General features: G+C 42.0%; 1 protein-coding gene across 4 annotated transcripts in view; it reads left to right on the forward strand.

Moving 5' to 3' along the window:
• syap1 (synapse associated protein 1) overlaps positions 1 to 12,753 on the forward strand; it is a 37,148-nt gene extending 24,395 nt beyond the window's left edge. For 2 of the 4 annotated variants that reach the window (XM_060937657.1, XM_060937659.1), the window contains exons 6-9: positions 289 to 443; positions 755 to 813; positions 11,715 to 11,865; positions 11,984 to 12,753. In XM_060937657.1, coding sequence (XP_060793640.1) covers positions 289 to 443; positions 755 to 813; positions 11,715 to 11,865; positions 11,984 to 12,108 — 490 coding nt within the window. In that variant the 3' untranslated portion in view covers positions 12,109 to 12,753. The remainder of the gene's footprint in view (positions 1 to 288; positions 444 to 754; positions 814 to 11,714; positions 11,866 to 11,983) is intronic. The other 2 variants (XM_060937658.1, XM_060937660.1) reach the window with 1 other exon arrangement.
• The last annotated feature ends 1,174 nt before the right edge of the window (positions 12,754 to 13,927 follow it).

Here is a 13,927-nt window from a genome sequence, read left to right on the forward strand (position 1 = left end):
AATCTTTTGATCACTGGAACAGAATTTTACTGAGGGTGTCAGAAATGTGTATTTGAAAATGTGGTGATGTAAGGAGATCCCCACTATCGAAGTATATCATGATCATATGAACCTTCTCTGTTTCAAAAAAGTCACCTTCAGTATTAGGATTAAAAAACTTTGTCCTGTAAATTTCACAAAATATCACTGTCTATAAGCTTGAGATGCAACCGAGTAGACGTCTCCACCACTCCACAGATTTAGACATCTGTAGTTTGTAGAACTGAACTTTTGTGTGTGTGTTTTCAGTGTGAAAGAGGAAGTGTTCTGGAGGAACTATTTCTACCGGGTGTCCCTCATTAAGCAGTCGGCCCAGCTCACGGCGTTGGCGGCACAGCAGCAGGCTGCGGAGAGGAGAGAAGACGACAAGAACGGAGCCGATCCACAGACCGAGAGCACCTCAGGTTCTGTCCCCGTCTGACTGAGTCTGATTGGTCAGATTCATTTTCTAGAACAGCTGCTCTGATCTAATCATCAGCAACCTTCTGTGCTATAAGATGAATAAAACACCTTACTTGGGTTGTGCAAATATGGGAAAATGATCAACTTTGGATGGTGATGCCATTACTCCACCTCAGTGATAATTGCATATGATTTCCTTAACATGTGGTGTGTTGGTGGAAAAATCAGGGCATTCATGTTCATATTTGTATCTTGTCTTCCTCCTTTAAATTGATCAGTTTTTAAAATAAAATGATCTGTTTTTATTTTACAGAATCCAGAAGACCAAAAACACCACCGACGACCATCAGCGCCAAGCCAAAGTCCAGTGAGGTACGAAATTAGTCTTAGATATTTGCATAACTTTAGAGTTATTTTAACTGTATGAATATTGCTGTGAAACGTACAGATTTTCTTTACTTGCCACAAATGTAATTCATCAGCCGGGATCTTTTTAGTGTCTGTCGATTTGCACTGGAACCTCAAGGCTGATGTCGCGAACATGTAACAAACGTTTCATCCAGCATCAAAAAGTGACTCAATTTCACTTTTATATAAAAAAAAAAAAAATAGCCTGAAGAGTCAGTAAACGAATTTAACTAAAACTGAACTGGACATCGCTTTCTGGTACAATTCAGTTTCAAACTTTGGGAAGCGGAGTCGAGGGGTGGGTTCTGATTGTGTGTACCGGTTATGAATTAATAGCCATTTCTCTGATTTTTGTGATGTTGGTGTTCAGCCAGACTGGCAAATTCATCTTTAGACATGGAGGATGTTACACAGTTGCACAAAGATGTGAAGTTGATCTTCGAGTGGTGAGCATATTCACGAATGAGCGACGTGAACGAGTGTAATTATTTTCGACACGAGATGATAAACTTCAGTTTTTTTTTTTTTTTAAACTATTTTACATAACCAACCTATTTGGATCAATGTGTTGGATGATGGCTGGTGGTCATGGAGAACAATATTCAAGAAAAAGAAACACTGAATTATTGAGAAGAAAGATAATAAAAAGTAACTTATTCAAATCCCATTTTAAATCAGGTACTTTTTCACTCATTAGCCTCGTTTTAACTGCACTCGTCTCCCCCATGGCCCTACCTGTTAGCGCATCATGAACTGGAGGATAAGGCCTACTCTCCCAAAAACGGATGAAATTTTGGGCAGTGTAGATGTAAATTCTTCTTTTTGATTTGCCGCTTTTGAGCACCACTTTTTTCTCTGGTACGCTTCATTGTTGTGTTTATTATTTTCATGTTTCATCGGACTTTTTCGTGCATTGAATCACATCGGGCGATGGGCCCCCCCTAGCGGTCGGCCCCCCCGCCTGGCGGGGACTGCGGGGGTATACTTTACGCCAGTGGGGCCATCCCATTTGTGCTTAATACATGTACGGTGGATCCTGAGGGCAGATACGTTCTTGTCCATGGTACAATTTATGGTACTCATCACTATGATGAGCGTGCATGCCCCTAGTCCACCGCCCCCCTCATTTTCATGGATTAAAATTTTCCGTCGTGTGACGGATTTCCGTCAACAACTCTCCCAAGGCCAAATGTGAGGTCGATGCTGATCCGAGGAGAATTAAAATGACGGGTGGTTGGGTAGAGATTGGGTTATAACACTGATGGGTTATAACACTGATGTGTTGCAACACCAGCTATCAGCAGGGTTTATTTAACTTTTTTGTTTTTGAGCCATGCTTTGTGTCGTTCATTTCCTATGTTTGATCATGTTTAAACGTTCGCTGTCTACGGTGCGGCATTAAAAAAACGTCAAAATTGGCAAAATACATTCCCATGTTCTTGGCGTGCTTGTGTCTGACCATTTCTGTTTTGTATTAAATTAAATCTTGCCAAAATGACTTAGTTCAAACTTGGACATACAGAAATGGAGCATGTTTAAAAAAAAAAACCGAAAAAATAAACCCCGGAAAGCCCGCTCCTCTGCTTCAGCCAGACTTGAAGACCTGACGGTGCAATGCTTGCAGACTGTCAGAAGTAATTAGACCGAAATTTATAGCTAACAAATCAGCAGACGCCCCAACAATTATTATTTTCGTTAGGCCAGTGTGTAAGGTATGTTAGAACCGTGCCTTATAGCCTACGTTATATCACAATTTAAAGGACGTTTGAGGAGTTGGAGGCTGCGAGCGCAATGATGTTCCGACATGCGCTAAACTTTATTCCCTGAAAATCATACACCAGCGTTCAATGCCCCAAACAGTCAAAATGTCTAGAAGACTACGGTTAAATAATAATCATAGCCTACTAAGTTAAATTACGTCGAAACATCTGTTTCTGGCCTATGAAATGATGGAGGAAAATGAGAACGAATGCAAAGTAGATAGCAGCCAACTTCACGCGATCTTTTAGGTAACTTAACACTCATGTTGGCCACAATATTTCTCTTAATAAAATCTTAAATTGTTTTTGAAGTCGTATTCAACACAAAGTAAGGTCAAACCCCAATTTTAATTTAAGCGAAGATCCAAACTTTTTCTATATTGACGTCGAGCATAGAGGAGCATGTCATTCTGCTTTCGGTTTCGGCAGCATGGATGCGCTTTACATGAAAGAAGGCACTGATGTGTCTGCCATCGATAAAGGTGTAAAAAACAAGTGGAGGTGGGCTTGGCTGTACGAAATAGGTGAAAACGGAAAGCCATTTAGTTCATGGTGCAAAAAACTAAACATTCCAGGCGCTTGCATTTGTGTGGTTTGCCACAAAAAAATAATATACGGAAGCAATGGAAAGAAAGCGCTGTCGCTCCATCAACTGGAAGCCAGCCACAAGGCCAATGTAAGGGGTCTTCAGCACACCTCTTCTTTACCAGGAGCAAGTCTCACCTCAACGGAGGTCAGTCCATCTATGGCTGATCGTGTCTGTGCACAGAAAATACATGTCTGTGCTTTTATCTCAAAAACGAACAATGGTGAAGAATCACTCAACAATAAATTGAATATATTAATCCATTAATTAATTGATGATAAAGTTATCAGTTCTATTAACCATTCTCAGAATTTCATCGAAATCTACCCATAACCCCCCCCGTAAATTTTCAGTCAAATAATTTTTTTTTTTTGCTTTAATCCATGCATTTTGGACTAAATTGGAGGAATACAAATGCCCCCTCATAGTGTTGGGTGGTGACTTTTTAATTGTTGTTTAGACAATAAATTAGACAGGTCTACAGCAGATGTGTTCAGACAAGCAGGCGCAAGTTCTCCACTAGTCAAAACGTTAAATGATATTGATCTCAAAGATATATGGAAAATTTTGAACTTGTCAGTTAGGGATTTCATATTCTGTTCCAATCCACACAAATCGTACTCGCGAATTGACTTTTTTTTTTATATACCATCGCAGATCATAGGACAAGTGACTGCATGTAGTATAGGATCTATCCATATCAGTGACCATGCCCTAGTCTATCTGGAATTGGTCATGAGTGACACTACGGTGGGCAGGCAAAGGTGGCGATTTCCATCATATCTGCTTAATGACAAGGAATTTAAAAGGGGGATGGAGGCAGAGATGAAACTGTTTTTCGACATGAATGACGACAACGAAGCAAATCCTGAATTTCTTTGGGACTCTGCAAAGGCTTATCTTGGAGGATTCGCTATCTCACATATGACACACCGAAAAAAATCACTATTGAAGCAAAACGAATTGGAAGTAGATTTGAAAAGGGCAGAAACGGCTCATAAATCGAATCCGACTAGAACAAACCTTATTAAAATACAAACGACTAAAGCAGCGCTAAATTCAATTTTGAACGATTAAGCTTCCAGATCATTTATTTTATCAGAGGCAACGATTGTACGAATATGGGAACAAACCTAGTAAATATTTGGCAAGTCTACTCAGTCAGAAACAAAATTGCAACACAATAGCAGGGCTCAGAGATTCGGGAGGGAAAAGACATTTTGCCAGGAAAAGCATTAGTTCAGTTTTTGTATCATTTTATAAGTCTTGATATAAATCTGATGATAACAGCGGGGGCGGCACAGTGGTTGGCGCTGTCACCTCACAGCAAGAAGGTCCTGGGTTTGAGCCCCGGGGCCGGCGAGGGCCTTTCTGTGCAGAGTTTGCATGTTCTCCCCGTGTCCGCGTGGGTTTCCTCCGGGTGCTCCGGTTTCCCCCACAGTCCAAAGACATGCAGGTTAGGTTAACTGGTGACTCTAAATTGACCGTAGGTGTGAATGTGAGTGTGAATGGTTGTCTGTGTCTATGTGTCAGCCCTGTGATGACCTGGCGACTTGTCCAGGGTGTACCCCGCCTCTCGCCCGTAGTCAGCTGGGATAGGCTCCAGCTTGCCTGCGACCCTGTAGAAGGATAAAGCAGCTACAGATAATGAGATGAGATGATGATAACAGCAACAAGGAACAACTCGATCATTTTTTTCTCCAAGATTAAATTACCCACATTGACTGACTGAAAAGCAACAGAAATCTCTGTGCAAACCCATTCAGGAGAAAGAAATTTGAGGCAATAGCCCTAATGCGCAATGGAAAATCCCCAGGCCCAGATGGGATGCCGGTGGAATGGTTCAAGGCTTTTAAGAACAAGCTCATTCACTATCTGGCTAGAACCTATAATTATAGCTTCAATACTGCCCACCATCTGCCTGAAACAATGTCATTACCCAATATTAGTCTGATCCTGAAAAAAAAAAAACAACAAGGACCCTGAAGACCCAGTGTCCTACAGGCCTGTTTCGCTCATTAATGTAGATGCAAAGATTTTCGCTAAGGTTTTAACTTTGAGGCTTAAACCACTAATATCAACATTAGTAAAACCTGATCAAACAGGCTTTATTAAAGGAAGGAGTTCTGCTAATACCATCGGGAGGCTTCTGAACATAATACAGCTGGCCAGTGATCATGGGATAGGGGGCCTGGTGGTATCTTTGGACTCATTGAACGCATTTGATAGGGTTGAATGGCCTTTCCTTTTCTATACTATGGAAAAATTTAAAGTAGGTACAGAATTCATTGATTGGGTGAAGTTGCTGTATTGTTCCCCTAAAGCGGCGGTGGTTACCAACTCCTATTGCTCAGACCCATTCCCACTGGAGCGTGGTACCCGCCAGGGGTGCCCACTGAGCCCCCTCCTGTTCGAGTTGGCCATCGAACCCCTAGCAGAGCTCATCAGATCTACCCCAGTGATTAGAGGCTTCAATGTTAAAGGCACGATACATAAAATTTCTCTGTATGCAGACGACGTCTTGCTGTTCCTAGTTGATATGGACACCACCATTCCATGTCTGCTCGAATGTCTACAACAATTTGGATACATATCCGGCTTTAAGATCTCATCTCATTATCTCTAGCCGCTTTATCCTGTTCTACAGGGTCGCAGGCAAGCTGGAGTCTATCCCAGCTGACTACGGGTGAAAGGCGGGGTACACCCTGGACAAGTCGCCAGGTCGTCACAGGGCTGACACATAGACACAGACAACCATTCACACTCACATTCACACCTACGGTCAATTTAGAGTCACCAGTTAACCTAACCTGCATGTCTTTGGACTGTGGGGGAAACCGGAGCACCCGGAGGAAACCCACACGGACACGGGGAGAACGTGCAAACTCCGTACAGAAAGGCCCTCGCCGGCCACGGGGCTCGAACCCGGACCTTCTTGCTGTGAGGCGACAGCGCTAACCACTACAACACCGTGCCGCCGGCTTTAAGGTCAATTTATTAAAAATGGAGGCCATGCCTATTGGCGAGCCCCGCCCGGTGGCTTTCCCTTTCAGTGGTCACCTAAGGAGATAATGTACCTTGGAATAAGAATCAGTCCTTCTCTTAAACTTGTCAAGCTTAATCTTAAACCAATCATAACATGCATTAAGGAAGACCTGCACAGATGGGGAACCCTACCTGTCTCCTGGCTGGGTAGGATAAGTGTGCTCAAAATGAATATATTGCCCAGGTTGTTGTACCCTCTACAGATGTTGCCAAACTCAATTCCCAACAGTTTTTTCATAGATTTAGGTAAAATGTTTGCACAATTCCTTTGGCAAGGTAAAAAGGTCAGAATGAAAATGGGTAAACTACAGAGAAACAAAGAACAAGGTGGACTGGGGCTCCCAAATATGCGGTTATACTATTGGGCAGCACAAATTCGATACATGTATGAATGGGTGAATCCAGGCATTAAAAATACATGGATAGACATGGAGTCTAAAAATTGTGACATCTAGAGATCTTGCAGTCACGTGACCGGAAAGTTAACAGCCGCCATCTTGTTGGTAAAAAACACAGCTGAATACTGCTGCACTCATGTACAGAATGGATCAATTTCAACCAACGGACTACACGGCTCATTTTTCTAATGAACAGATAACTAGATATATGTCTAAAATAAACGATCTACAGATTTGTGACCCTTATGGCTTTCCGGACGGAGTTTTCACGACCGTGTCAGTGGATATTGAACTGCCAGAGGTGGAATACCCAGATGTGTATAATTACCTCATTAACTTTCCCTCGCTGTTCAGTGGTGAAGCACTGCGTGCTTATAAATCTCTGGACAGTTATCTTTACAGAAATTCAGGATTTGTCAGCGACTCAGATATGGCATCTTGTAAACAAGAAAATAACAATCCTCATTGGATGGGTAAGTCACTTAAGTATTACTAGTACTGCACTGACCAGCCGATTATAGAATAGAATAAGGTAATTCCAGCTGTAATTCCAAATCATCCGTCTTGTTTACCATGGATCTGGCGTTGGAGAGGTAGAGGCTTGGCAGTGGAGATTTGAGTGGCTGTTTTCTGAGCTTAGTCAACAGGCCGGCTCTGCCTGCAGCCTCGCTTTTGCTTCCGCTCCCGGCGCCGCTTCCTTCGCTTTGCTTCCGATAACAATCCACGGAGACCCCACTGGTCTCGCTATCTCGTCCGGAATGTTGTGCATGCGATGGAAATCGCTACAAACCGTCATTTTCTGCTGGAAACCAATGTCCAATAAGTCCATACGGTTGTAGTGGATATTGAAGTCCGGTACAGACGAACAACATGCAAAAATACACACAAAAAACATAACGTGCACAGGTAGGGAGAGCTTGTAGCTGCAGCCGTTGTAGTAGAATTGTATATAGTAGGGTTTTCCAGAAGAAGAAGTAGAAGGCGGAAATATGGTGTTTGACTGACAAGATGGCGTCTGTCACAATCTGGATCGGCTGTGACGTCACATGCAAGTGCTCCATAGGCATTAAAGGATTGCCTTTTCATCAATTATAAGAAGGTAAAATTGGAGGTCCAAAATAACTTTATTGTTCGGAACACATTGAATACATGGAACAAGATTAAGGTCTAATTTAAACTTTAAAAACCATTTCTCACTTCTGGCCCCCATATGGGGAAATCCAGATTTTCTCCCTTCATGTTAGGATTCAGTGTTTTTAAACTTTGGCGGGAGAAGGGCCTGGACCAGCTTGCTAAACTCTATGAAGGAGGAACAATGGAGTCTTTTGAGGGTTTGAAAAACAAATACAGCAGTCTCATTTCTATTGCTACCTGCAAATACGACATTATATACCCAAAAACCATACATGAGTCTTTTTTTGGCAGACATTCTTAAACAACCCATACTGAGAAGATTTCTCTCTCATGTTTATGAAACTTTCAGCCTAAACTCTAATTATTCTACTGACCATATCCGAAAGCAATGGCAGAGTGATCTAGATTGTCAGGTAGATGAGAATGTCTGGGCAACAATCATAGAAAATGCACTTACTATTCTGAGCTGTAATGCTGATAGAGAGAGACAATTTAAAGTTTTACATAGACTTCATTGTACACCATGATTGAGGGGCGGTCTTGATCTGGGCTTTCCTAAATATGATCTAGAAGTGGGCACACATGTACATCTCATTATCTGTAGCCGCTTTATCCAGTTCTACAGGGTCGCAGGCAAGCTGGAGCCTATCCCAGCTGACTACGGGCGAAAGGCGGGGTACACCCTGGACAAGTCGCCAGGTCATCACAGGGCTGACACATAGACACAGACAACCATTCACACTCACATTCACACCTACGCTCAATTTAGAGTCACCAGTTAACCTAACCTGCATGTCTTTGGACTGTGGGGGAAACCGGAGCACCCGGAGGAAACCCATGGGGAGAACATGCAAACTCCGCACAGAAAGGCCCTCGCCGACCACGGGGCTCGAACCCAGACCTTCTTGCTGTGAGGCGACAGCACTAACCACTACACCACTGTACTGCCACACATGTACATATGTTTTGGAAATGTGTAAAGATACAAAAGTTCTGGAGGGAGGTGAAGAATGAAATGGTCACCTTGGTGGGATACGATTTGGATCTGTCACCCCTTCAGTGCATTTTAGCAGCTAAAGCAGACAGTGCAAGGAACACTCACAAAGCCAAATTGATTGGAATACTGTTGTACATAGCAAGGAAGACTATTCTCAATTTCTGGATCTCTAAGGACCCCCCTACACTGGACGATGGGTATAAGGAAGTACTGAGAGTACTTCCACTGGAAAAACTGACTTGCACCCTTCATGACAATGTCGAGGGTCTTATCAAGACATGGCAACCAGTTTTAGACACAGTGGACCCTGCTGGACTGAACTTTGTCTTACCCAATTAGTAACATGGGACCTGACTACAGCATGTCTTAGGAATTTAGATGTAATTATGTCAGCCTGGTGGTGTGTCTCTTGTCCTTGTCTTATTTTGATTTTTTTTTTGTCTCTGTCTTACTCTTCTTTAGTATTGTGTATATACAGTGCTCAGTGTAAATGAGTACACCCCCTTTGAAAAGTAACATTTTAAACAATATCTCAATGAACACAAACAATTTCCAAAATGTTGACAAGGCAAAGTTTAATATAACATCTGTTTAACTTATAACGTGAAAGTAAGGTTAATAATATAACTTAGATTACACATTTTTCAGTTTTACTCAAATTAGGGTGGTGCAAAAATGAGTACACCCCACAACAAAAACTACTACATCTAGTATTTTGTATGGCCTCCATGACTTTTAATGACAGCACCAAGTCTTCTAGCCATGGAATAAACAAGTTGGCGACATTTTGCAACGTCAATCTTTTTCCATTCTTCAACAATGACCTCTTTTAGTGACTGGATGCTGGATGGAGAGTGATGCTCAACTTGTCTCTTCAGAATTCCCCAAAGAAAATAATTTTTTTACACCACAAAGGTGAAGGCTACAAGAAGATCAGCAAAGCTTTACTTATCAGTCAGAATACTGTAGCAAAAGTGGTACAAAAATTTAAGAAAGATGGAACTGCAACCATCTCGCAGAGATGTCCAGGTCATCCATGGAAGTTAACACCAACAGGAGCGTCTTCTGATGAGAAGGGTTGCAGAAAATCGGCATGCAAGTTCACTGCAGTTATCTAAAGAAGTAGAAAGCCAAACTGGGGCGACTTTTTCCCGTGACACAATACGGCGTACACTGCAGAGGAATGGTATGCATGGATGCCGTCCACGAAAGAAGCCTTTCCTAAAGCTCAGGCACAAAAAAGCCCACCTAGAGTTTGCCAGGGCCCATGCTGACAAAGATGAAGACTACTGGGACTCTATACTCTGGAGCGATGAGACCAAGATAATTGTTTTTGGAACTGATGGCTTCAAAACTGTATGGCGTCGCAAAGGTGAGGAATACAAAGAAAAATGCATGGTGCCTACAGTGAAACATGGTGGTGGCAGTGTCATTATGTGGGGCTGCATGAGTGCTGCTGGTGTCAGGGAGCTGCATTTCATTGATGGCATCATGAATTCACAGATGTATTGCTCTATACTGAAAGAGAAGATGCTACCATCACTCCGTGCCCTTGGTCGTCGTGCACTTTTCCAACATGACTAAACACACATCTGAGGCCACTGTTGGATTTCTGAAGAAGAACAGGGTGAAAGTGATTCAGTGGCCAAGTATGTCTCCTGATCTGAACCCAATCGAACACCTATGGGGAATTCTGAAGAGGCAAGTTGAGCATCACTCTCCATCCAGCATCCAGTCACTAAAAGAGGTCATTGTTGAAGAATGGAAAAAGATTGATGTTGCAAAGTGTCGCCAACTTGTTCGTTCCATGCCTAGAAGACTTGGTGCTGTCATTAAAAATCATGGAGGCCATACAAAGTACTAGATGTAGTAGTTTTTGTTGTGGGGTGTACTCATTTTTGCACCACCCTAATTTGAGTAAAACTGAAAAATGTGTAATCTAAGTTATATTATTAACCTTACTTTCACGTTATAAGTTAAACAGATGTTATATTAAACTTTGTCTTGTCAACATTTTGAAAATTGTTTGTGTTCACTGAGAGATTGTTTAAAATGTTACTTTTCAAAGGGGGTGTACTCATTTATGCTGAGCACTGTATAGGGAGAGCCCTGGTTTTTGTTTGTTTTTTTGGGGGGGGGTTCCCTTTTGTTAAATATGTTCGGGGGGGGGATCAAGTGGTTCTATGCATATCTTGGACTGAAGTATGTGTATTGACTGTTAGAATCCCAATAAAAAGAAGTTTAAAAAAAATTTCCTCACGAGTGACATCTTGAAATGTCAATTTTGGTTCTCCATGTCCCGGATGTAGCTCGTATGAAAAATACGAGTGGTGTATTTCCCATTAAAACGCTCTTGTCCGTATTATATAACACAGTATGTCACAGTCCTAAAACACAAAGTCGGTGACCTCACTGAAGAACTGGCAGATATTTACAGCAGATGTTTTCCCACCAGGTCTGTGGTTCAATCCTGAGCTCAGACTACCGGTCAGTCTGAAGTTTCTCATGTTCGCCCCATGTCTGTGTGGGTCGCCTTTCGGTTCTCTGGTGGGATGGTGAGATCCCATCCGGGATGTATTCCAGCCTGACATCCTGTATTCCCGGGATAGACTCCGGCTCCATCGTCAGGATAAAGTACTAAACAAATAAAACTTCGTTACTTATTAGGTGCATCCAGTGTCTGCAGAAGTCTGATATGAAACATCTTGTAGTTTCACTATATTTGGAGAAATTGCCCAAATTAGGGTTTTGGGTTTTTGTTTTTTTTTTTGGGCATGCGTACGTTATCAACAAACTTGTACAGATCCATAAAAGGCTCTGTATTTTATGTTGCACATGTTGTCCTTGAGAATTGCAGCTCTGTTTTATGGATGTGACTGTAAATATCTCCTGGTTTTTGTTTTTTTTGTTTGTTTGTTTTTTGTCCCCCCCCCGCCCCGCCCCAGCATCATGAGGAGGAGGAGATCTCGACCAGCCCTGCCGTTTCGGAGTTTGTAAGTGACGCATTCGACTCGTGTAACATCAACCAGGAGGACTTGAGGAAGGAGATGGAGCAGCTGGTACTGGATAAGAAAAAGGAGGACGGTGAGCTGAAGGGTGTGTTAAGGATTTCAGGATGTTTTCATTCGCACTGATCAGGCTTATGTAGTTTTTCTGTCATACTCATGAATTCTCATGTTCGTAACATAGTCAGAGTCTCTCTCTCTCGTATCAGGAGATGTGTCTGACTGGGAGCGAGAGCTGCAGCAGGAGTTGCAGGAGTACGAGGTGGTGGCCGAGGCGGATAACCGAGACGAAAACTGGGACCGTGAGATTGAAGAGATGTTGCAGGCTGACTAGCTTATCCCCATGAGCCCTCACTTTCAGTGTGGAATCACCGCTACACTGAAGAGAGAGGGAGAATGAAAATTAAGTAATGGACCAAGCACGCCACTACGAAGACAGGCTTAAACATCACTCTCTGTGCTACATGTACAACGTTTCTCTGTTTGAATGAAGCAGGTGGAGATTTGTGTTATGAATGCATTTCAAATGGTAAAGTAGTTACATTCAGGGATGTAATCGGTTTCTGCGAAGTAGTGGGCCTGCAGTGAAAATGCACAGCATCTACAGTAAACTTCTGTCTTCTCACTGATGGATGAATCAAATGATATTAGTGCAACCTTTTTATATAAGGCATATCCGTATGTGTAATCTCTCTTTATTCTTTATCTGAAATAACGAGTGTGATTTTTGGTGTGTGTGTGTGTGTGTGTGTGTGTGTGTGTGTGGCGCGCTGATAGTCGTACAGATCCTCTGAGGATGAAGATGAACATTTTGATTGTTTTTTCTGTTTCATCTGACCTTTCAAAACTGAACTGAATTTGTTAAAGAAAAAGTAGTGGGTTTTGATTTGGTTTTTTTCCTGTCTCTCAGTACATCACTCATCTCTTAGCTGCTCAGTAATATTATTGTGTGTTTATTAAAAGTTATTTTGTCTCTAAACTGTGTCTATCCCCGAGTATTTGCTTTTATATAGCATCTTGTGTGGCACTGTGTTAGGAATTGGACACTGAAACCAATTTTTGTGGTTTGTGTATGAAGACATTTTGCTATTATTGCATTTTAAATCAAAACATTTGTCGCTCCGAGATTATCTTGGTCTTGTACTGGAGCTGGAAAGCTAATGTACCAAAAAAGAAGGGAAATGTATCTTGCTGCTGGTTGAAAATGTATCTCGCCCATAGTCAGCTGGGATAGGCTCCAGCTTGCCTGCGACCCTGTAGGACAGGATAAGCGGCTACAAATGATGGATGGATGGATGGAAGTGATTCATTCCACACTCCCTTCAAGAATCACCTTTTGCCTCAGCAATACCACTTTTATTTAAAGTTTACTAAAAGGGTAGAACAAATGAGTATTAAATCTTTGAAATGTCACACGGTTTAGCTTCTAACTTTAACCTAATGATGTCATCAAGTACTTCACCAATGTTGGCATTTTACATACATTAGCCCTGGCTATTGGGTAATTTTAGTGCACTATCTAATGCAGCCCCTAAGCTAGCATTAGCTCGCAAAGTTGCATTAGCTACTATTAAATAAGTATAACTTATTTAACTGCACTTATTAGTATAAGTACTTATAAGTATATATTATATACTTATTAACTACTATTGGATAAGTATAACTTATTTAACTGCAATTAAATAAGTATAGGTAATCGTATGGGGCTGAGTAAAATTAAGGATTAATTTCACGAGTGGTTTTGCGACTCGGGCAATTTCAAAACTTTGAAATCACGAGTGAAATTGATCCTTAATTTTACAAGGAACCATACGATTACTTTTTTATAATATATAGGGCCAAATTCATATTTCGGAAGCCATTAAAGTTCATAACATTTGTCATTCATGTTTTCTGAACCAATTGGGGTGCAAGTCTATTTTGCACGTTTGAATCAGGTTCTAAAGCGTCTTTCATCATGACACGGCGACACGACACGAGGATTTTGAAAGTCTCATTTCATCTCGTTATCTCTAGCCGCTTTATCCTGTTCTACAGGGTCGCAGGCAAGCTGGAGCCTATCCCAGCTGACTACGGGCGAAAGGCGGGGTACACCCTGGACAAGTCGCCAGGTCATCACAGGGCTGACACATAGACACAGACAACCATTCACA

Source organism: Neoarius graeffei, chromosome 13 (assembly GCF_027579695.1).
Source record: "Neoarius graeffei isolate fNeoGra1 chromosome 13, fNeoGra1.pri, whole genome shotgun sequence".
NCBI classification, from domain to species: Eukaryota; Metazoa; Chordata; class Actinopteri; order Siluriformes; family Ariidae; genus Neoarius; species Neoarius graeffei.